This window comes from Pteropus alecto, unplaced genomic scaffold (assembly GCF_000325575.1).
Source record: "Pteropus alecto unplaced genomic scaffold, ASM32557v1 scaffold157, whole genome shotgun sequence".
NCBI classification, from domain to species: Eukaryota; Metazoa; Chordata; class Mammalia; order Chiroptera; family Pteropodidae; genus Pteropus; species Pteropus alecto.
In genome coordinates, this window is record NW_006440626.1 from 991,031 (window position 1) to 1,014,013 (window position 22,983).

The following is a 22,983-nucleotide window of genomic DNA, read 5'->3' on the forward strand; positions in this document are numbered from 1 at the left end:
TGGCTAACCAGTATTCTGAGTGTGTTTATGAGGGTGATTCTGGATGAGATTAACGTCTGAATCGGGAGGCCGAGTAAAGCAGACTGCCCTCCCTAATGTGGGTGGGCCCCGCCTAATCTGTTGAAGGCCCTCCCTAATGTGGGTGGGCCCCACCTAATCTGTTGAAGGCATGAATAGAATGAAGAGCCTGGTAAGGGAGAATCAGCTCTTTCTGCCTGTCTTCAAGCTGGGACATCAGTTTTCTCTCGCCTTTGGACCCTAACTCAGACTGGAAGCCACTCCACAGGCTCTCCTGAGTCTCCAGCTCGCCGACTGCTGCCACGGAGACTTCTCAGCTTCCATAACCATGTGAGCCAATTCCTCGTAACAGATCTTCCACTGGTTCTGAGGATTTGGCTAGGTTCTGGCTAGAGAACCTAGCTTAATACACGGGGCCGTTTCCGTCTGCCGAGTTTTCTGCTGGGTGCAGATCAGGTCTCCCTGCTTCTGACTTGCTACTTTTCTCTGGGAATTTCACATCGTTGGTTGTGGGTTTTATTGTATTTCTCTGAATGGAGATGAACCTTGTTCTGTCTTTCATTGAGTCACTTGGCAGTTTCCATAGGAACCTCTTCCCGGAAGTCCCAAGCTGCCCTGTAGGGAGTGTGGCCACCCTGTAATGTCAGGCTAGGAGCCTTGGACCCTCCTGACCAGGCACCAGCTGGACACCACTGAATGACCTCTCCCGACACCACGCAGAATGAACTTGACTGGCCGATCTTCACCTAAATACCAGGCCCAAACACATCAGGACATGTAACGAAATGGCTGTTGTTTGAAGCAGCTGGGGGGATTTGCAACTCAGCACTAGGGAACAGGAAAACGTGGTCAGAGTGGACAGACCAAGTGGACAGAGCCGGGACTCAGACCCTTGAATTTGAGCCTAGCATGTGTGCTCTTGTATATTACCTATTTAATTTCCATGGTAATTTTATTAGCCCAAAGTAGAGATCAGAGATGGACGCTGGGAAAGGCTAGGTGACCAGCTCCAGGTCCCACAGCTGAGAGGTGGCAGAGCTGGAGGCGAGGCTGGCTTTGAATCGAATCTGCATTCTTTCTGCAGAGACCCATCGGGTGGGCATTGCAGCAAGTCTGCTTTTCATGTTATTCCAAGAGGACTCAAACATCTGGTCACCTGAACAACAATTCACACTTCATCAGCAGCGACGATAGGACTTTGCACGTCCCACTCTCGATGCAAAATTGGGTTTCTTGGTGGTTCCTCTTCTGCTGAAGCCGTGCGGCTGGGACGCCAAACAACGATCCGGTGGCGAAGGGGCCCTGCGGGCTGTCACCACCTCCGTGGGGCTGTGCTGCCCCAGGAAGGGGGGCCGGACGCTCCCCGCCCTTCCTGGACTTGGCTTCCCGTGGACCCCTCGACGAAAGAGGAGGCGGCCTGGGTCTCAAGCAGTGTCCTGGCGGTCTCCTCTCTGTGTCCCTGGGGAAGGAATGTGATGGACAGGTCATCTTCTCCCAGGATGCTCCAAAGCTGTGGGCTCTTTTCCTCCTCCGTTTCCTGTGGGAGCCAGACGGACCCATGCAAGTCCCGGGCCTGCCCTGAGCTGCGTGACCCTCGGCCTGTCTCTGAGCCTCCCTGGCCTCGGTTTCCCCATCTAGAAAGCAGGCCAGCTGACGACCCCCTTGCAAGGAGCTGCAAATATTCAACGGCAAAGGATGCAAAAGGCTTTGTTAAGCTCTAAGTCAAAGGCGCCGACAGTTACAATCATTGCAATGCCGAGAGACTTCTGGGCCAAACACAGGCGGCCCATTTCACAGAGGGAGAAATGGGCCCGGCGGGTTGCGGTGACTTGTCCAGTGTCACACAGCAAGGGAGCACAGGGCCGTTGATTCCAAAGCCTGGGCAGGTTACTGTCCCCAGGAGGGGGCCTGACTGAGACCTACTGAACAGGCTGGACCCTGATGATGACCTGTGACCACTGTGGCTGTTAAAAGACCCCTGTGCCTACAGCTTAGGTGACATTTTGTGTTTGAAAAGCAGACTTCCGGAACAGGAAGGGGCCTGAGAGATCATGAGAAACCGAAAGCCCAGAAGGGGAGGGTTTGCCCCAAGGTCGCAGGGCTCCCGGCCAGGCATGCCCCGCCCTGCCATGCACTCAGGAAGCACTGAGATCCGGCCTGTGCCTCTCGCAGCAAACCACTGAGCAGGGGCCCTGGCATCAAATTACTGCTCTCAGCGGAGCAGGAACCACACTTCGGATTTCTCCTCCCCTCCCTTCCCCTACTTGCCGGCTCGGAGAGGGGCTTGCTCAAGGCTGACAGAGTCCGTGCAGAGAATGACAATTGCTCCAGGGGACTCCAAGTTCCTATGCCCCTGACTGTGCCTCTCGCAGCAGACCACTGAGCGGGGGCCCTGGCATCAAACTACTGCTCTCAGCGGAGCAGGAACCACACTTCGGATTTCTCCTCCCCTCCCTTCCCCTACTTGCCGGCTCGGAGAGGGGCTTGCTCAAGGCTGACAGAGTCCGTGCAGAGAATGACAATTGCTCCAGGGGACTCCAAGTTCCTATGCCCCTGACTGGGTGGGGACACCCAGGGCGGCAGCAGCAGCAGACCTGCACACGCCAGGTCCCTCCTGCGCATCTCCGTGTGTGCAGGCCAGGGTCAGGTCCCCGTGAGGATGCGTGGACTGGGTTCAACCCACATCCTGGAGGACAGGGGACTCTTGGAGGCACAGTGCAACTCACTGGTCAGCACAGTGCACTCCGGGCCAGCTGTCCGTTCCCAGGAGGGCACTGGGACTCCTGGCACATAATTCTTGCTCGGACCCCTTCCCTTCCCCTGTGAGATGTGCTTTGAGTGATTCAGAGCATGTTCTTTCTCTGGTTTTTCGTGCAAGAAATGCACAGCAAAGGAGAGGTTGTGGCTTTTTAAAAACAGTGGGAACAGAGAGGAAGGAAGGGTGACATGAAGTTACAGAGCTGACGGGGACAGCGGAGCAGGCCCGCCTCGCGGGGCACCCAGGCTTTCCCCGGCCCTCCGCGATGGCCATTCGCCTCATGTCCGCTCCCAGTTTCTGAAACAGTGTGGATGGCTGCAGCTCACATCGCTGATCTGCAAAGGTCTCAGTCACCAAGCCAGCCGGGAAGGCCTGGGTGGTGACAGACCTGGGCAGCGCACTGAACATCACGGGAAGCGCCGCATCGTGAGGGCCTGGCGCAAACCGCTAGGTCCGCTGGCTTCGTCACGGTGCCCGCGATTTTATGGAGGACGAAACTGAGACGCAGGCTGACTGTTTCATCTGGAGTCACGTGGCCTGGGGTTCAAACGAAGGACTCCCCAGCCCGTGCTCCTGCGGCAGTCCACGGGCTCACGCTCTGAGGCGGGGGTTTAAGGCATGCAGTGGGGGTGCTGGTGGGTCCCAGGCACAGGCCCAGGAATGCTGGAACCCACTTCGGCACAGCGGGCCCTCCGTGGGAGGCGAATGAGGAATAAGGAAGTTTGTGTCATCAGCTAGACCGGCCCCCGAAACTCTAACGGGGGGTTCTGGCAAGTCAGGCTGGCACACGACTCAGAACCGAGCCTAAGGAGGTCCAGTCCCCACCCCCGCGGCTGCTCCCACATGGCAGCATCTCACGCTCGCTACACAGCCACCTGGGGCGGGAGACCGAAGACCCCGAGCACACGGGGAAAGAGAAAAGAAAGGAGACACACCCTTCGCCTCTTCGCTCGCAAAAGCAGAGAGCTGGGACCTGCGGCTCTGGGAGAGAAGCAGAGGCTAACACACCACGTGGTCCCGCTCGCTAACGAACACAGCATCCCTGAATCCACCGCCATCAGATCGTTAACGAAAGAGTGCCAAAACGAGCACTGAAAACTAGAACGCATCACCTAAAGAAATCCAGAAGCTCTCGATAAATGAAAAGACATCCTGCGTTCGTGGATTCGAAGGCGTAACATTAAGATGGCAATACTCCCCAGATTCATGTACAGAGACAGCACGATCTCTATTGAAACCCCAGCTGCCTTTCACAGAAACTGACAAGCGGATTCTAAAATTAAAATGGAAATTCAAGGGACCCAGAATAACCAAAACCATCTTGGAAAAAACAAAAACCAGAAAACAAAAACAAAGTTGGAAGACTGACACTTCCGATTTCAAAACTTACTAAAAGCTTCAGTGATAAAGATAGTGTGGTATTGGCACATAGATCAATGGAATAGAATTGAGAGTCCAGAAATAAACCCTCACATTATGGTCAATTAGTTTTTAACAAGGGTGCCAAGGCAATTCAATGGCGGAAAAGAGTCTTTTCGACACATGGTCCCCATGGTATGGAGGCATCCGGGAAGGCTTCCTGGAGGAGGGACCTATGAAGGAGGAATGAGAGCGGGTGACGTGCTGGGCAGCGGGAACGGGCTCGCTTGGTCTGCACAGCCTGTTATTAAGCCCTGGTGGCCCGGAGGGCGAGGAGGGCAGGGTTTCAACTCTAGACTGGGGTGGCTAACTTGACTTCCCAAAGCTACAAAATGTCAGGGCTGGGATGTGACCTGCTTCCCCTCCCCGATCCTAAGGGGGCCTCCCCTCCCCACCAGGCCGCAGGCGCCCAGATAGGACTGTACTAAATGCACATTTACGTTTCTGTCTTCCCACTTTGGGGACGGCAAGCCAGTCTCTGACTTCCCCTTAACGTATTAACTTAATTAGCTTATGCTAAGGTGACAGTGTTCTGTCATGTGTTCTTGAACTTAACTCAGCAAATTAACATTTGTGAACAGGATTTGGTTATGAATTTTAATGACTTGCATTCATTCATAGTCCAAGCAAATTACCTACTTGGCGCTTTATTTAATATGTTTATCGCCGTTTTATTACAGTCATTCGCAATGAAGCGGCATAAAATATTAATTCAAAGAGGCAACCTCATGGGTTCTCTCAAAGTGGCATGCGCAGAAGTTTTTGAAGGTTGTCCAATGGACCTCATCATTCCCTAAAGATGTAATAAACTGATTTTCACAGCGACGGCCGGTCCCGGAAGAGGAACGGGCCACAGCCTTTATAAAGGGCATTTCTAATATCCGCCTTCGATCGGCTAGCTGACAGCCCCGGAGTTCAAATGCTGCGTCAGGACATCCTGAAAGGCAACTGTCAAAACAGAGGCCACCGAGGCCCCTGGTGAACCTCACAAACACTAACACCGCCTCCCCCCACCCCGAAGTGCACTCAGGTAGATGGTGTCAGAAATCTGTGAGTTGGGTGAGTTTCTGGCTTTTCATTTTCAAGGTTTCACTAGACAATCTAGACACCAGCTCTTTCACAGCCTTTAAGAAAGGAAAAGGAAGTGCTGTGTGGTGAACTTTTGTTCCAGATACATTTAGGGGAACACCCTATTTCATTTTCAAGGTCACTAGACCGGAGTGGTTCTGAACAAGACAGACGGCCGGCTCAAAAGGCACTGTTTGCGGTGTCAGGCTAAGGGGCTGATGACGGAAAGGCCAGTGGCCAAGGACCCTGGCTATCAAGGTACACCCAGAGCAGCAGAACCTCAGGACGGGCCAGAAGCTCAGAGGCTGATGACAGAAGCCTCAGAATCAGGTAGAAGGGTCGCAGATGGCTTGAAAATCCCGAGTCTGCTGGCTGGGCCTCCCAGGACCCCTGCTCCGACCGCCGAGTTCTCACGAGCGCCCCCAGCGGGGCCCGTGGTCACTGCGGCAGACCCCCCAGCCTGCCTTCCTGGGGTCACACCCATGCACCCACCTGAGCGGGCCTCACCAGCTCTTTCACAGCCTCTAAGAAAGGAAAAGGAAGTGCTGTGTGGTGAACTTTTGTTCCAGATACATTTAGGGGAACACCCTATTTGAACATTTACCATATTCGCTAAGTGCTTGCAAAATGCCTCTTCAAGAGAACAGGGTGTCTGGCTGCGGCGGGGGAGGGGCGAACGGTCGGGGGCTGGGCTCTTGCGGGAAGACGGCGACGGGTGCCTCCGCGGCTCTAGCCCCATGTCAGGGGCTCCACAGCAGCACGTGGACAGTGCAGACCGGGTCTTGCATCTCAGAACGTTCTGAGAAACAACAGCCCATCCGCGGCTGCAGAGACCTCCGCCCCACCCCCCCTGCAGGCCAGGCCCCGCCCTCCTCACTCTCATCCCATGCCTGGAGGCACACTTGCCTGGCCCTGGGGACAAGGTTTTGGCACAGCCCCCTCCCCCACACACCACACAACTACCCACTTCTCACTGCTCCATGTTCGTTTCCTGGGCCCACAGGAACTAATCACCACTAACAGGGTGATTCACAACAACACAAGTTCATTACCTCACGCTTCTGCAGGGCTCAGAGGTGTGAGATGGGTCAGCGGGGCTGTGTTCTTCCTGGGGGTCTTGGGGAGAATCTGCTCCCTGAGTTTGCCAGCTTCTAAGGTGGCTGCATTCCTTGGCTCATGGCATCGCAATAGCCCGACCTCTGCTTCCTGCTTCCGTCCTCACGTCTCCCGTGACTCTAGCCCTCCTGCCTCCCTCCTATAACGACCTTGAGATGACACTGGGCCACCTGGATGATCCAGAGTAACTCCCCATCCCAAGATCCTTAACCTCATCACACCTGCCAAGCCCCTTCTGCATGTAAGGAGACATATTCACAGGTTCCGGAAACAGGATGTGGACGTCCTTGGGGTTCATTATTCTGCCCACCACACTCTCCTTCACTCGAGGCCGAGAAGAAAGACAGGGGTCCCCAGGGCCGTGCCTGTCTCTGCTGCAGCCCCACAGCACATCGGAGAGGACAACGAAGAGCCCCTGCACCCACATGCCTCAGGAAGGACAGGGGACAGGTACGGGGTGGCAGGTAAGTGTCCCCCAACCCTGTGGCCCAGATGCCTCTCATTTTTCAACCCTTCACGGTGTTTCATCCAGCATAGAACTCAGTATCAGATTTTTACGTAAGAAAATCGCATGCAAGTTCCCGACAAGAAATGACTAATTTAGGTGGAACAGAGCAAACTGCTCTCGGGGTCCACCACCACCCTTCCGGCTCTGGTGTCCTGCACGTCGCACAGATCGGACCCAATCGCCCCACATGGCTGTGGGATGAAGCCTCATCCTTGTCCTCCGTCACTCCAGGTGCCTCGGTGCCTGGCCTACTGCCAGAAGCAGAGCAAGACAGGGGCTCACGGCCGAGTGGGGGGAACCAGCCGGAGTGACTCCCCGGGGCAGCTTGCTCGGACTGGGGCTGCGATGGAGGGGGCCTGTGTGCAGTCTGCGGCCTCAGTGAAGGCTTCCTGGAGGAGGTGCCACTGAGATGCGTCTTAAAAGAGAAGTTGGCCTGGATGGGTGGTCCAGAATCCTTTACGAGGAATTGTTAAAGGTTAAAGATCATATCATCCAACTCATTCGTTTCAGAAATAAGGAAGCAAGCTGAGAGAGGGAGGGAGTTCAAGGTCATGCGGCTAAGAGCAGTCAGGAAGGACGCGTATGCCGCAGCGACGACGGTCCCTAAATCACAGCAGCTGAGCCCGACAGAAGTGACTTCTCACTGGTGCCCTGTGTCTGGCGTGGATGTCGGCGGGAGGTGCACTGCGGTCACACAGGGGTGCAGGCTGGCAAGGCGCCATCCCAGCCCGGCCCCCGTCACCGTGAGAGGCAAACTGCACGCCGGCTCCTACGCTCCCCGCCGACGTGACCGTGCCAGGCCCGCTCCTGTCCCGCGGGCCCGAGCAAGGCCCGGGGCCACGCGTCACTTCCAAGGTGGTGGGGAGCATCCGGGCCTGGCCTGGGGGTCAGGGGCCAGAACCGCCTGTGAGCGGCAGTGGTGAAAGCTAGGGTCAGAACCCCAGGTCCCTAGCCGTCTGCCCACGGCTGGGTCCCCTGCCCGCGGACGCACAGACACGCACAGCGGCGGGAGCTCGGCCTCGATGACAAGCTCGTGCTTCCGTTCTCCCACAGGGTCAGGCTCGGCTACTGGAGGTGAAAGTCTGGGGGAAACGTCCCCGCACACAGAAGCGTTCCCCGGTCCCCCGGAAGAAACCAGAGCCTCGTCCTGGGCTCACTTACTATTGCAGACTGACGCCAAACTGCTGGGTGGGCAGAGGGGGCCGCGGTGGTGGCGTCTTGGCGGGGGGGAGCGGCCTGCCCCTTTGCAGGTCCTGCAGCTTCTCGTCATACCTGTGGGCACAGTGGAAGCCCAGCTCTCACCTGGCAGGGGAGCAGCCTCGGCCACGAGGGGCCGTCTCCGGGAGCTATCTGCGGCCCAAACGCCCCACGAATGTCTGCAGGATGCCCTGCCCTGGTGTCTCATCCTTCGGGGCCCACGAGGCACACCACCCTCTGTCTGTCTCTTACACACACACACACACACACACAGACACACACACACACAGTCCCCCATTGCTATGGGTGCTCACACAAAAGGCAGGAAGGATGGCCTAAGCCCTGTCAAATGTCCAGTCTCTCCTGCCAATCCCTGGCCAACATGTCACCCCTGTGCATCTGCACAGGGACTTCCCTCTGCTGAAAACAGCCTTCCCTGGCTTGATACAGCCAACTGTCCCCTTGAAACTCACTTCAGGAGTCACCTCCTCCTGGAAGCCTTCCAAGATATCCTCTCCCCACTTGTCCCCTCCCCGGCTGGGTTCAGCGGCCCCCGCAGCCCCTGTCGTCACTGCCTGGTGGTCCCCACTCCCTGGGAGGGTCCTGAGGGCAGGGCACGCAGCTCCATCTCCCTAGCACCGCAGTACCCTGGTGCCCAGAGGGAGCTGGACATCTCCATTTCCTTGTAAGCCTGCATCCTCACCTGCAGGCAGCCTGGTGAGTGCCCTGCTCCCTCAGAGGGGCTTCCCACAGAGGGCGATGCAACGGGCAGAGGGTACCCAGGCAGGGTCAGAGGCTGGCTGGACTGGGCCCTGCCCTGCGCTGGCTGTAAGGCCTGGGCCGCCACACAGCTTCTTGGGCTCCTTCTGCCCCCCGCCCTCCATGAGAGACCATGGGAGGGGGGCACCAGTGCCCGCGACCCCCCTCGGCCTTGCTTCTCTGAGTCAGGCGCCCGCATCTTTCCTGCGCATCCTTGTGGATGCCGCCGGTTTTCGAGCGGGATCCGGCCGGCCCACTGGCAAGTACGGCTTCGACATGCACGGGACGGGACCGAGACCGGCGAACACACAGGCGTGGTCTGCGCTGCTCGGAGCGGGGTCCGACTCACCGCAGAACTTCCGGGGGGATGACCAGCTGGTCGCATTGGAGGTGTTCACGGAGCTCACTCAGATGGTTGAAATAGGTGACTTTTTTCCCAAACTTGTGACTGAACAAGAAAAAGCAAGAGAGTAAAAACGATTAGGCGGCAGTAGAGAGGCCAGGCACTGGGGCGGGGCATCAGGAGACCGGAGGATGCTGGCATTTTCCACAGTGAGAACCAGCTGCCGACAGGACTTAGAACCAGATGTAACAGGCGCCTCGCACGTGGGCAGACGTCCTGCTTTCATAAGGTCTCGTCCTGCTTTCATAAGGTCTCGGACGCAGCAAACACCCTGGAGAGTCTCATCTGCATAAAAATAAATACCTGCCTCCAGTTTCGATCTGATGTGAATTCGCATAGACACAGGCGATGGCCTGGGGGCCGGCGGGCCGAGGGGGCGGAGAGGGCGGCCCAGAGCAGACGCAGCTTCCCACACGGATCCCCTCTCTCTGGGAGGGTCCCCTGAGGGCAGGGACCACGTCCGAGTCCTCTGGGGTTGCTCTCCAGGGCAGTGTCACTCGGTAGGGGACCACAGTGGGGTGAGCGCGGCTGCAAGGCCAGACTTAGCCCTGGCCGAATCGACTCACCCACCTTGTGGGGCCTCACTGTCCCTCTGAAAACGGGGCGTCTCCCTCCTAAGTGAGACTATGTACGTGACCGGTCCACTGTCCGACGCCTGGCAGACGTCACTACCCATGTCCACCGCTATCAACGAGCCTCGGTTCCTCGTGCTGCGAGGTGGGGACACAATGGTGAGAAGCGCTCGGCCAACGCCCGGCCCGCAGTGGTCACCACCTACTCGTTTCCACGGCTTCACTGAAGTTAACCAATTTACGCAAAGCGGCACGTGGTTCACGTCCACGACTGGACTCGTGTGTACAGCACGACGGCACCTCCGCACCCAGGTGACAGCGTTCCGTCACCTCCTCATGTCCCCTCTGCTTCCGTGTGCGGAGGACGGTTAGCACGGGACGTGCCCTCTTAGACGACTTCCTGGCCTGTGACACCACATGGCTACCGCAGGCTTTATCCGTCCACGTTTTTAGAACCTCCTCATCCTGCGAAACCCAAACTGAGCTGGTCCATCCCGAGCCCGCTAGAGCCCAGAGCCGCCCGAGGCCCAGCCACGCGCACGGGCTCCCCCTAGTGGATGAGGGGGACTCAGACAGGGTGCCAGACCCCCAGCCACCAGCCCTGAGGGACCGAGGGGGGCCTTGCCACGGAAGACGGGACAGGCGTCGGCTTCGGAGCTGCGGGGAAGCCCCTCATGCCGACGCGAGGGTCCCCTTCGTTCTTCTCCCTGTGTTTCCGGTGCCCGTCTCCGGCCGACCAGCAGGGCTGGGCACCAGTGTCCGCAGATGCAAGCAGGACCCTGCTTCCTGCCTTACACCCCCGAAAGAACCTTGGGGCAGCTCGCCCAGGGACCCCAAGGCAGGTCTGTGGTGTGTGCCAGGTCCTAGCCCCAGAGGGCCTGAGTCGGGGGGTGGGGCAGGCCCCCGGGGCCATCCCCCATCATATGCACCCCCTCCATCTTCAGATGGACTCCAGGGCCCCTGACCCCAATTCCTGTGGGCCTCTCCTGGCTCCTGCTCATGTCTGTGCCTGAGGCAGGGTAAGGGGCAGCACCACACGGGCTGGAGGTGGAATCCCAGCCGAGCCCTTAGTGCCGTGTGACCTCGGGCAAGCTCCATAACCTCTCTGAGCGCCAACCTCCTCTGCTCCGGAATAGGGAAAGCACAGCTGACTTCGCAGGACTGTTCTGGGGCGCCTGGCCCATAAGGTACATAAGCCACCATGATTACATTAATCACACGAGCACAATAGGACATTTCTAAACACCAGCAGCCAACACCGAGCATCTGTTGGCAGACCGTTCTAGACGCTCCGTGGCTGTGACGTCGGCGAACATTATAACAAGAGAATGACTGGAGCAGCGTCGCCAGCCACACGGGGAAACCGAGGCAGGGCGCGAGGGCGTCTCTTGCCCTGGGTCACGGGCAGTCGGGGACAGCGCGGAGTCGAGCCCAGGTGGTCTGGCTCCGGCATCTCCACATCCTCTAGGCTGTGTTGCAAACACAGCAGGAACGAGCGTTTTTGGTTTTTTTGTTTTTCAAGAACATTAGAGGTTTCTAGAACTCAGAGGTTTTACAGAGCGGATGCCAGCACCAATTGACAGGACATCTGAAGGTCCTTTGGGCAGTCGGGTCACCAGGACTGGCACCAGCGTGCTGGTCCTGGTCAAATGACAAAACAGACGGGCGAACTGCCCCCTCCCCAGTGGGCGCGAGTCTGTGATCCCAGCGCCCAGGTGGAGACTGACAGAGGTTCCAGTCAAATGAACGAGCGCTCTGGCCACCCAAATCTCTCCCCTGCTCAACGGGCGCCGAGTGACCCGTTCCAGGAGTTCCCCAGCAGAGCCTGCGGACAGGAGACCCACGTGTGACCCCAGGCCCAGGGCCGCACGCGGGCTTCCTGGAAAAGCAGGCCTGACACTGATGACGTGCCACCTCCTAAAGTGACTTCCGTTCTCCATCGGACATAAGCCTTCCACGACCTCCCGACCTGACTCGAGGGTCGGGCAGGGTTTATTAATAGGGAGGGCATCTCAGAGCACCCCACGAGGCCGCCCCCAAAGTGGTGATTCTACCGGGCCCACCACCGCCTGGAAAACGCGCCCGCTCGCGCCTGCTCGCTTCTGCAGGGCTCGGGACTCTGTGTGCTGAGTGGGTGGCACTGGGTGCCTCTACTGTCACCTCACACCACGAGACATGCCGGGAATTTCCTCCTCGAGTCCCAGAGTGGTCCAGAGCACAGAGGGGGCTCGAAAGTGGGGGTGGGCCTCAGAGAGCAATCTGGGAATTACGGGGTACGGGTGTGCATGCTCGTGTGCGTGTGTGAGCGCGGGTATGCGTGCCCGTGTACCTGATCAGCGGTTTGAAGACGTTCCACAGGACTTTGATGAAGCTGGTGGGGTGCACGACGTAGAGGGCCTTCAGGTTCTTCTTGTACCTGGGAGAGAAGGCAAGGTGACTTCAGAGCACGAGATGCGGCCACACGCCCCGCATCGAAGGACCGCCTCGGCCGCGGGCCTCAGAACCTTCGCCGGAGCCGATTAAAGGGCACAGAACCAAACTTAGAAAGGGTTCGAACTCAGGAAAACCAGGACCCCCGCCCACCGCCGCCCCCAGGCGTGCACACGGCACTTTACGGTTTGCGAGACTGGAGCCCCCACTCACTCTGGGGCTGGGGGCAGGGGACGCGTACTGGGGGGCAATGTGGCAACAGCTCTCGAAACGTAAACTTCACAGACACCTTCACCCCCCCTCTCTGCTAGGAATTGATCTGGGGTGAACAGGCAGCTCACGGTCTGCTCACAGCAGGCTGTGGGGTGGGCCATAGGGCGCCAACAGTGGGGTGCTAGGCACCCACTTAAAAACAAGGTGCCTCTTCGCTTGCCTCCCTCCCTCCTTCCCGAATAATTCAGTCTGAAGACATCAGGCTGAACGGAGGCAGCTGGCATCCACCCAGGGTGGGGACAGAGGCAGCTGGGCACGTTGGGGCAGAGAGGGCCAGCGGGGTGGCCGTGGGGCCGGCGTCACGCCAGGCCCAGCTTGCCACCTGCTTCTGCACTGCCCGCAAGCTCAGAAGGGCTTTCATTTTCATAGGGTTGAAAAAAGTTAAAATAATAGTTCACAGCACGGCGTGTGAAAACGGTCTGCGGTTCGCACATCAGCGTCCAGAAATGCTCTTCTACGAGAACACGGTTCCGCCTGTTCCTTTGTGTGTGGTCAGCAGCTGGGCAGGTGTGACAAAAACCTAACTGGAGTCCTGACCGTCAGGCCCTGTGAGAACGCGTGCGTCCACCCTGCCCTCCTGACAACGCTGGACAGAGCTCCTGGCCCCGAAAGAAGGTGACCCCACTTACTGCAGGCTCGGTCACTCGACCGCCGGGCTCGGCCCCTGGTATCCTGCCCTTGCCCACTGCACTGCCGTGACCCCTTGTGTCTCAGCCCACCCCTCAGTCCCGGGGTCCACTCGAGGACGGGAGGGCTGGCGGGCACGCACTTCCTGTCGAACTCCTGGTAGGCGTCCTGGAGCCAGCGTAGGGACGGCTTGTTCTGGCTGCTCAGGCCGCAGTGGAAGTAGACGATGATGTAGTCGTTTGCCACGTGCTGGTCCAGCGTGTACTTCAGGTACCTGGGGACGAAGCGCAGACTCGGGTTCGGAAGCCGCCCCCGCACAGCTGGCAAACCCAGCGGCTTCCCCCACAGCGGAAGTCGGGGTCGCCGGGCTGCATGGAGGCCCCGCCCGTCCGGGGGCCTGGTCCCCGTCTGTCAGACGACCCCTGAGACTCAGGGACATTGTTCGTCACTTACACAAGGTCACATGGCTGGTGAGTGGGTGCGGTAGGCTGGGCGTCGCCCCCAAAAGACACCCACGTCAAGCCCCTGGGACCTGCCTGGACAAGGGCCTCGGCAGGTGTGATTAAGTGAAGGGTCCTGGGAAGAGGAGCTTAATCTGGATCATCCACGTGGGCTCTACACGCAACGGCACGGCAGGCGTGAAGCGTGAACGGCATGGCGGGAACACGGCCGCTGTGGGGACGGAGGCAGCGCGCAGGGGACGCGGCCCAGCCCAGGAGGTAAAGGGTGATTGACAGAAGCCAGAGAAGGCCAGGAAGGGCCCTCCCGGAGCAGCCCCGCCCACAGCCCGGGCTCAGACTCCACCGCAGGACGTAAGGGCGAGAGGATCCATCCCTGTGGTTTTACGCCGTCTGGTCTTCAGCGATTTGCTGGAACGGCCACCGGGGACGAACGCAGAGGACGAGCCGGGATTTAAACCCAGGACACCCCGACTGGGACACCTGCGCGTTTCCAGAAGCAATTATTTCTTTCTGGATCAGCTCCTAACGGTTTTTGGTGTTAGAGCAGGATCTCGACTCGGCTCTCCGTCTGTCATTTGGCCTCGTCCACAGTCCAGGCTCTACAAGTCTCCATGGTCACGTCTACGGGTGGCACAGGCCTTGGTCCTCCCCTGGACCTGCCAGAAAAGGCCTCGTCCGGCCGTCTGCAGGATGAGCTGCACGAGGACTGTCCCAAACCCCAGCATCGTTTGGGCTGCGGCTCCCAACACAGCGCTCGACAGGTTGCCGTGTCGTTACCCAGAAGCACGTCTGCAGAGCAGGCCCGCCTGGCACGGCCCCGGGAGGTCAGGCCGGTCTCTCCGAGGCCGTGGCTGGGAGTCACTTGCTCTCACTGTGTGCCGGACAAACATAGCCGGTCGGGAGCTCTGGGGTCCAGGGGTGGACACACACCCCCAGAACCGCTGCAGGAGAACACGCCAGAGCCTCCGCCCTGTCTGCAAGCGCTCGGCTGGCCCCTCCTTGAGGCCACTCTGCAGTGCGACCTTCACCTTGTGCGAAAGGGTGTCAGCTTCTGCGCTGCTGGTTTGATTTCTCAGCAATGGCGGAGGGCCCTCTGCCCAGAGCGCTGACCACGGGGACTGCCAGCCTCAGACATTGCCCCTCACTCGGTCCTCCCAATGACCCAGACGGGTGCCGTTAAGCCATTTTACTGGAGTCAGCCAAGGCCGGCAGAGGAAAACCAGGTAGGGGCAGAACCAGGGTCCGAGCAGAGCTGTGTGGCCCCAGCGTCCACTCTCACCCACACGGCCCGACCCCAGAAAGCCACGTGCTCCCAACCACCGTCCACCTTGAAGTAGAAAAGTCACACGAAGCTGACCTCACGCGGCGGGCGATTTCGGCTCAGCAGCTGTGGAGGCGACTTCCACACCCAGACGCTCTCTGGCCCACGGTCTCACCACCCTCTGCACCGAGCTGTCGGGGGCGAAACTCGCCAAGTCCACCCTGCACCGCGGGGCCCGCCAGACCGCCCCCAGACGAAGCTGCCCGGTTTCACGCAGAGTCCCCGGCCGCCGAGGACCCCCCATCACTTCCGGGACGATGGCCCCTTTTGCCTTTGTCGACTCTTTTTCAAGACAAAGGAAACCGGGGGATGTCTTTGTCCGGCTCGCTGCCCACAGTGGCCACTTCCCGTAGAGGCGGCCGCCCTGCCCCGGCCCAGCGTGCCCCCGGCTCTTCCCGTGGAGCTTGCTGGGTTCTTCTCCGTGTCTGAGCACGTGTGCCATGCGCGCTCAGCTTAGGAAGTCAGAAACCAAATCGCTGTTTGAGCTGCAAAGATGTGGACTTTCTTCTTCATCCGTTTCAAAAACAGCAAACACCTGGCCACAGGAAAGCCACCGTTTGGAGGTGGACGGGGAAGGCGATGCTCCTGGAGTTGATTTCTGCTGAAAGGTCGTGGAAAAGCTAAGGCTCAGGGCTCCTCCCCGTGAAGTCGAGAAGCCCACAGGGCCCCTTCGTCTAAATCGGGAAAAGATGCTCCCTCCTCCAGGCGGCCGCCTCGCCTGATGCCCTTGTGCAGTGAACAACCTGAGCGACTGTTCGCCGAGGCCGTGCTTACACCTCCGTGTCTGCCAGGGCAGGCTTCTCGGGCGGGTGCAGGGAAGGGCACGAAGTTCCGACGTTGTCACAGGTACTTCTTGGTGAAATTCATCACAGCACGTGACCCGCCTGAAGGCGAGCGACCTCGTCCTCTGTGGCATTTAGCGCATTCACGATGTGGTGCGACCACGGCCTCCAGCCAGTTTCGAAACAGTCTCGCCGCCCCGGGAGAAAGCGGCCGCCAGCCTGCTGTCTGTCTGTCTGTCTGCCGGGCATGCTTCTGCCTTTGCAAGAAAACGAATCCTGAACATAGCCCTGGCCCGGCAGTGGCACCTTCCGTGAGGGCTGACCCCTAAGTCATGGATTATTTGATGCCACAAAAGGAACAGATTGACCAGAGTGTGATAAGTCCTTGCCCTGAACTGGACGTCCCTCTCTGCCTGGGTCTCCATTGGCGCTGAGCCCGGGCTGCAGAGAGCCTCGGCTCCCTCAGGAAGGCCAGCTCGCCACCCGGGGTCACCTGCCCCCGGGATCCTGGCTCGCCTGGTGAATTCCATGGAGACCCCGCCATGTGGCAGCAGAACCAGCTGAAGCGTCTCCCGAGCAGCCACGGCCAGCAAGGTTCCCGCCGTCAGCACGGTGTCTTCAGCGCAGGTGGCGGTTCTCTAAGGGACCAGATCGGATGCTCGGGTCAGACTGGCCCAAAGGCTTCCGGGTGCTTCTATGACCACGCCTTTGTCCATTTCAGGGCGGGGCCTGAGGCCGCGGCCGCTCTGCACGGTGCGGTGAGTGGGAGGCTGGCTGGCCTTATCGGACCTTGGCGGCGTCCGAGCTGTCCCCGGCAGTGAGCAAGGCCACCCAGGCAGCCGGCATGCCTCTCCGGCCCTCACAGGGGCAGGAGAACGTTTCCAGGGACGCCTAGAGGTGGGCTGGGGTTTGGCCATGGGAAGTAAAGCAGAACCAGCACGTTGTCACGGAGCAGAGGCCAAGGCACGGAACACCCACGTGAGCCCCGCGGGTGCAGGAAACGCCCCGAACGTGGGGTTCACGGTAAGTCACACCGGCCCCTCGGCCACCGCAGGTCACGGGGCGGGGACTCAGCTCCCGGCGTGACCTGCTGGACAGGAGGACACTTGGCTTGAAACCGCAGCCACGACGGCCTGCAGAGCAGGAGCTGCCCTTAGAACGTGGCTTCCTCTACCCAGACGGAGCTTGTCACCGTCCACGGTCACCTGCTCGCCTGGGCAGTGATTCTGGGCAGAGCTGCACTGGCACTTTGCCAACTCCCAGCTCCATCCCTGGGGGCAGCGTGGCTGTCACACAGAGCATGTAGATGCTGATGGCAAGGGACGGGTGATGGTGGCCGAGGCCACTCGCAGGTAAGTGGGAGGCGCTCCCCTCTGAGCAGCAGGAACCTGAGTGAATGCAGAGGGCTCGGGGCTTCCTGAGGAGGGACACAGCACGACCTCAAAGGGCCCAAGGCCCAGGGCCCGAGCTCAGGCCTGGGGACCTGCCACCTCCCTGGGCTGAAGGCAACTGGCATCGTCTGGGGACCTGCGAGTCAATCTGCATATGTTAGCCTTTGACCTGGAACATCCCCTCTGTGCTGAGTGATGTGCACGGGGGGTGGGGGGCGGGGTACAGAGCAGGGGAGGGGTGTGTGTACAGGGCGGGGTGTGCGAAGGGCGGGACTTACTCCAGCAGACGCCTGTGGTTGAGCTCGTGGGAGGGGGGCATCCGGCAACAGCTATACGTGATGACGCGTCTCCCGAGGTGGTCCTTCCCTGGAGGAAGACACAGGTGTGAGTCCCTCATGACCCAGGCCACCCTGTGGCCGTCTCGGCACATCTGTGCCCGCCCCACAGGGGACAGTGTGGGGCAGGTAGTCCTGGAGGGCCGGCCCCCGGTCTAACCGCCTGTGCCCAAGAACCCGGGGTAGCTGCTCATGCCTGAGGCTCCAATTATGTCCGATAATCATTTATCAATGGACTGAAGGATTGATTAAAGGTTATCAGGAACCGGAAGAGAATAAGGCCACGCTTCTAGAAATGCACGTGACTGTAAACTCGTGTTCGCTGTAAAGCAGCATTCGCATCTGCTTTCAGACGTTCCCTGCAAGTGAGAAAGGGTGACAGCTAAGCGTTCTCACCCCTCCGGTTCTCAGAGGTAATGAGGATCACACACACGCAGGCACACACTCGCGCGTACACACACACGTGTGCACACGCGTATGCATAGAGCATCATTGTTTGTGCTCTGCTGTCCCTGCTCGGCTGCCCATACAGGACACCTGCTTGTCATTCAGGACACATGGGTTCTTCCCAGGAGCCTGAAGCCCGGCTGACGGGCTCGGGATTCCTGAGCTGTCGTTTCTGAAAGCAGCAGCCCCCCCACTCCACGGGACCCCCGGGGTACTCTGCTCCCGCTTTCCTGTCTCTGTACGAAGCCCGTTGGAAGGGTTGCTCTGAAATCCACGCTTTCATGAGCTTCCCTTGTCAAATGTGGGGGTTGGGGGACACAGAACCTTTGCTGGCTGTGCCTGGGAGTACGAAGTGTCCAATGAGAATCTAACGCCTGAGGATCTGAGGCGGAGCCGAGGCGGTGATGCTGGAGCTGGGGAGCGGCTGCGGATACAGGTGAAGCTTCGCTCGCCCGCCCACCGCTCACCTCCTGCTGTGTGACCCGGTTCCTAACAGGCCACAGACTGGTACTGATCCACGGCCTGGGGGTTGGGGACGCCTGCACTAAATTACGTGGGAAAGGGAAGATCAGGTCAACAAGTGTTTGCTGAGGGCCCACTGCGCGCTCAGCTCAGGAAAGGCCAGGCACAGCCCCGCCTGGCCCCACAGCCCGTGGAAAAGACAGTGATGTGGGGGAGGTGGGGTCTCCCCCAGCCCCACAAGCACTTCTCTGAGAAACGGTGGGGGGCCCTCAGCAGGGGCCCCTGGCAGCCACACCTATATCTGCAATGACTTCTACCCGAGGTCGGGCCACATGTCACAGGGGCCACATGTCACAAGTGAAGGGCATCGTCTTCCACAGGACGGCCCTCAGTTCAGGCACCAGCTACAAGACAGGGGTCCCCAGGCCACCCCACTTCTGAGCAGCTGGTATAAATTCAGAGGCTCCTGCTACCCCCTCGTGATGGAGAATTCACTAGAATAACTCACAGAACTTACGAATACAGTTTATTATAAAGAGTAAATCAGGACAAACCAAGGGGGACAGTGCACAGGGGGAGGTGTGGGGGTCCTGGCCATGAAGTCTCCATGCCCTGTCCCCAGCGAGGCAGGAACACTGACGTGTCACCACCACCCACGGTGGCTCAATGTGCCCAGGAGTCCACAGTTGTTACAGGAGGTTTCACTGTGTAGGTGTGACTGAATCACGAGTCAATCGTCAATCCAGAAGTATCGGTGATTAAATCATTGGCAGCTGACTGAACTCGGTCTCCAGCCCCCAGGGGGTCACGAGTCCCATCCCTCTATGGCTGGTCTTCCAGGCACAGCAGCCGGGTCCCCCGCTCGGCACCTCTTTAGCATGAGCCATCATGAGTCACAGCTACTCCCATCACCGGGAAAATTCCAAGGACTCAGAGGCTGCCTCCCAGGGACCACAGTGTCCCAGACCCCGCACCCAGCCCACGGCCAGCTGTGCTGGACGGGTGGACACGGGGCTATAGGGGGCCCCACCCATCAGGCCAGACACAGGGCTGACCTCCAGAGAGAAGGGATGATGCAGGAACTGGGGCCACGGGCCAGGCCTCGCTGAGGGCAGAGCACCTGCTCCCTGGTCGGCCGAGGAGCAGCCTGGGGTCTGGGCAGAGCAGCGGTGAGTCTGACGCAGACACGCCATCCCCGAATGGGGGTGCTGGTGGGAAGGAGGGTCGAGGCCACTGGGACACGAGGGCTGAGGCCTGACTTCGGCCCGCTGACACTGATGAGGAGGGCAAGGGTCACGACCCGATGGGTCAGGTGAGGCCCCGCCCTGGGGCAGGCTCCGTCCCAGCTGAGACGAGGCAGAAAGTGGAGCATCCAGGCTTCACAAGGGTGAGAGCCGGTCAGGAACAGAGCAGCTCAGTGCCTGACGGACACAGGGAACCCGGAGCGGTGTGGGGGACACGGGGAACCCAGGGAGCAGCGTGGGGGACACGGGGAACCCAGGGAGCAGCGTGGGGGACACGGGGAACCCAGGGAGCAGCGTGGGGGACACGGGGAACCCAGGGAGCAGCGTGGGGGACACGGGGAACCCAGGGAGCAGCGTGGGGGACACGGGGAACCCAGGGAGCAGCGTGGGGGACACGGGGAACCCAGGGAGCAGCGTGGGGGACACGGGGAACCCAGGGAGCAGCGTGGGGGACACGGGGAACCCAGGGAGCAGCGTGGGGGACACGGGGAACCCAGGGAGCAGCGTGGGGGACACGGGGAACCCAGGGAGCAGCGTGGGGGACACGGGGAACCCAGGGAGCAGCGTGGGGGACACGGGGAACCCAGGGAGCAGCGTGGGGGACACGGGGAACCCAGGGAGCAGCGTGGGGGACACGGGGAACCCAGGGAGCAGCGTGGGGGACACGGGGAACCCAGGGAGCAGCGTGGGGGACACGGGGAACCCAGGGAGCAGCGTGGGGGACACGGGGAACCCAGGGAGCAGCGTGGGGGACACGGGGAACCCAGGGAGCAGCGTGGGGGACACGGGGAACCCAGGGAGCAGCGTGGGGGACACGGGGAACCCAGGGAGCAGCGTGGGGGACACGGGGAACCCAGGGAGCAGCGTGGGGGACACGGGGAACCCAGGGAGCAGCGTGGGGGACACGGGGAACCCAGGGAGCAGCGTGGGGGACACGGGGAACCCAGGGAGCAGCGTGGGGGACACGGGGAACCCAGGGAGCAGCGTGGGGGACACGGGGAACCCAGGGAGCAGCGTGGGGGACACGGGGAACCCAGGGAGCAGCGTGGGGGACACGGGGAACCCAGGGAGCAGCGTGGGGGACACGGGGAACCCAGGGAGCAGCGTGGGGGACACGGGGAACCCAGGGAGCAGCGTGGGGGACACGGGGAACCCAGGGAGCAGCGTGGGGGACACGGGGAACCCGGAGCGGCGTGGGGGGACACGGGAACTCAGGGAGCAGCGTGGGGGACACGGGGAACCCAGGGAGCAGCGTGGGGGACACGGGGAACTCAGAGCAGCGTGGGGGACACGGGGAACCCAGGGAGCAGCGTGGGGGACACGGGGAACTCGGAGCAGTGTGAGGGAGCTTCCCAGAGGAGGGGGGACAGGTGTGGGCACTGGAATGCTGGCCGAGTGGAGGACAGCAAGGCCACCCCAGGGCCAAGGGTGAGCAGCAGGAAACTTCCAGTGAGAAGCCTGACACCAGACTCCCGGAAAACCCCGGGAACTTGGAATCCAAGAACGAGAACCCGCCTGGCACTGCCCGGACGCAGTAGGTCTTCAGCAGATGCCGGCGGCCGCCTCGTGCACACAGGCCCCGCTTCCCTCCCGACCTGGTTTCCTGGTTTGCCCGTGGCGGGTGGGGGGCGCACGGCCTGTCAATGCCCCTCAGACCTACTGCTGATGCGGGGGCCCTGACCTGGCCGGGAGAGGGGCGGAGCCACGGCAGCTCTGGTCAGCGGGGCCCAGAGTGGAGACAGTGGCAAAAAGGCAGGTAAGAGTCAGAACGATGACTCCCGCCTGACAAGTCTTTCAGCCAGCAGCAGGGTACGAGGGGCACCGGCCAGGCCGCGAGCCCTGCACCCCGCCGTCTGCACACGTGAGCACAGCACGTGCAAAGGCACGGAGGCAGCTTTGCGGAGCTGGGATGGAGCCCAGCGCCCCATCAGGCCAAGTTCCTTCTCCCCACAAGCATCCTGCCTGTATACAGCACTGATTCATTCACTCATTCGTTCATTAGCACTACTGAGCACCCACTGTTTGCAGGGGCCATGGACTAGCGTGACGCTGAGCCGTGAAGATGAGCTACTTCCCAAGGCGTTTTACTCCCCCTGCTCCCCCAAAATCACAAGGGCAACGAACTTGGCATTTTCTTTCCATGTCCAGCCAAACCACCACCACGGCAGTCGTCAGATTCAACTTAACCGAAATACAAAATTCTTTTTAAGTGCACAAGGGACGTTCACCAAGAAAGATCAAACCTTTCAGGTCGCAGAACCTGTCCCTACTCTTAAAAATTATTGAGGACCTCTAAGGTCTTAAAAAAAAATAGGTTATTTCTATAAAAAACATACCATATTAGAAAACTAAACCAGGAAACTTTTAAGTATTTATTCGTTGATTTTAAAAGAATAAAGACCCATTACATGTTAACATAAATAACGGGTTTTTTACCTTCTGAAAAGGAACTACATTTCCTGCCTTCCTCTTGCGAGCACCTGACCTGTGAGTCCACGGCCCCCACAGCCAGTCCAGCATCCATCCCTTCTGCCTAAACGCTAACGGTTTTCTAAAAAGGACACTGAGGGCTTGAAATGTCCGGCTGCCCGTCGAAACCCCATCCTCTCCATGCTCGTCACGCCCTGAGCAGCCGAAATGTCTACCACGGGTGTGTCTGGGGCCTCCAACTACGCAGAACTGTTCCTTTCTGCTCATCAAGACCCAGCTCCTTGGGGACAGGGGCTAACAGTGACGAAGCTTGGCACAGGGGGCAGAGAAGTGGGCGTGTTAAGGTGACTGCCTGTGGTGGCTAATTCCACGTGTCAGCTTGACGGGGCTCAGGGATGCCCAGATGGCTGGGAAACGTTATTTCTGGGTGTGCCGGTGAGGCTGTCTCCGAAGAGACCAACGTTTGGCAGGCTGAGTAAAGAGGACCGTCCTCGTCACTGCGGCGGCCCCGCCCAACCCTCCGAGGGCCCGAAGACAGCAAAAGGTGGTGAAGGGCGAGCTTGCTCTTTGCTGGAGCTGGGACGCCCGTCCTCTCCTGCCCTCGGACGCTTGGGGACATCAGCGTCCCCAGTTTTCAGGCGTTTAGACTCCAGCTTGCAGGTGGCGGGTCATGGGACTGCTCAGCCTCCCTAACTGTGTCAGCCGATTCTTATTACGTAGCTCCTCTCATGTGTAACCTAGTGGTTCTATTTCTCTGAAGAGCCCCAAGACCCTGCCCACGTGAGAAACACACCCCAGTTGGCCCAACCCCTCAGGCCACAAAGGCCTAACTAGAGTAATGCCCGATTTCTGTCTGACCACCCGCTGGGCGTGGGGCGGCTCATCTTCTAAGTTTTGGCAGACATTTGTTGTTTCTGTTGACATGTGGCAGAGCATAACAGTGTCGCTGGTTATTAAAGCGA

General features: G+C 59.8%; 1 protein-coding gene across 3 annotated transcripts in view; it reads right to left on the reverse strand.

Moving 5' to 3' along the window:
* Positions 1-22,983, reverse strand: part of ARHGAP8 (Rho GTPase activating protein 8) — a 48,505-nt gene that overhangs the window by 9,282 nt on the left and 16,240 nt on the right. For all 3 annotated transcript variants that reach the window (XM_025050609.1, XM_015593525.2, XM_025050608.1), the window contains exons 4-8: positions 17,382-17,469; positions 13,291-13,422; positions 12,148-12,234; positions 9,193-9,291; positions 8,049-8,159 (exon numbers count right to left, since the gene is read on the reverse strand). In XM_025050609.1, the coding sequence (XP_024906377.1) occupies positions 8,049-8,159; positions 9,193-9,291; positions 12,148-12,234; positions 13,291-13,422; positions 17,382-17,469 (517 nt within the window). The remainder of the gene's footprint in view (positions 1-8,048; positions 8,160-9,192; positions 9,292-12,147; positions 12,235-13,290; positions 13,423-17,381; positions 17,470-22,983) is intronic.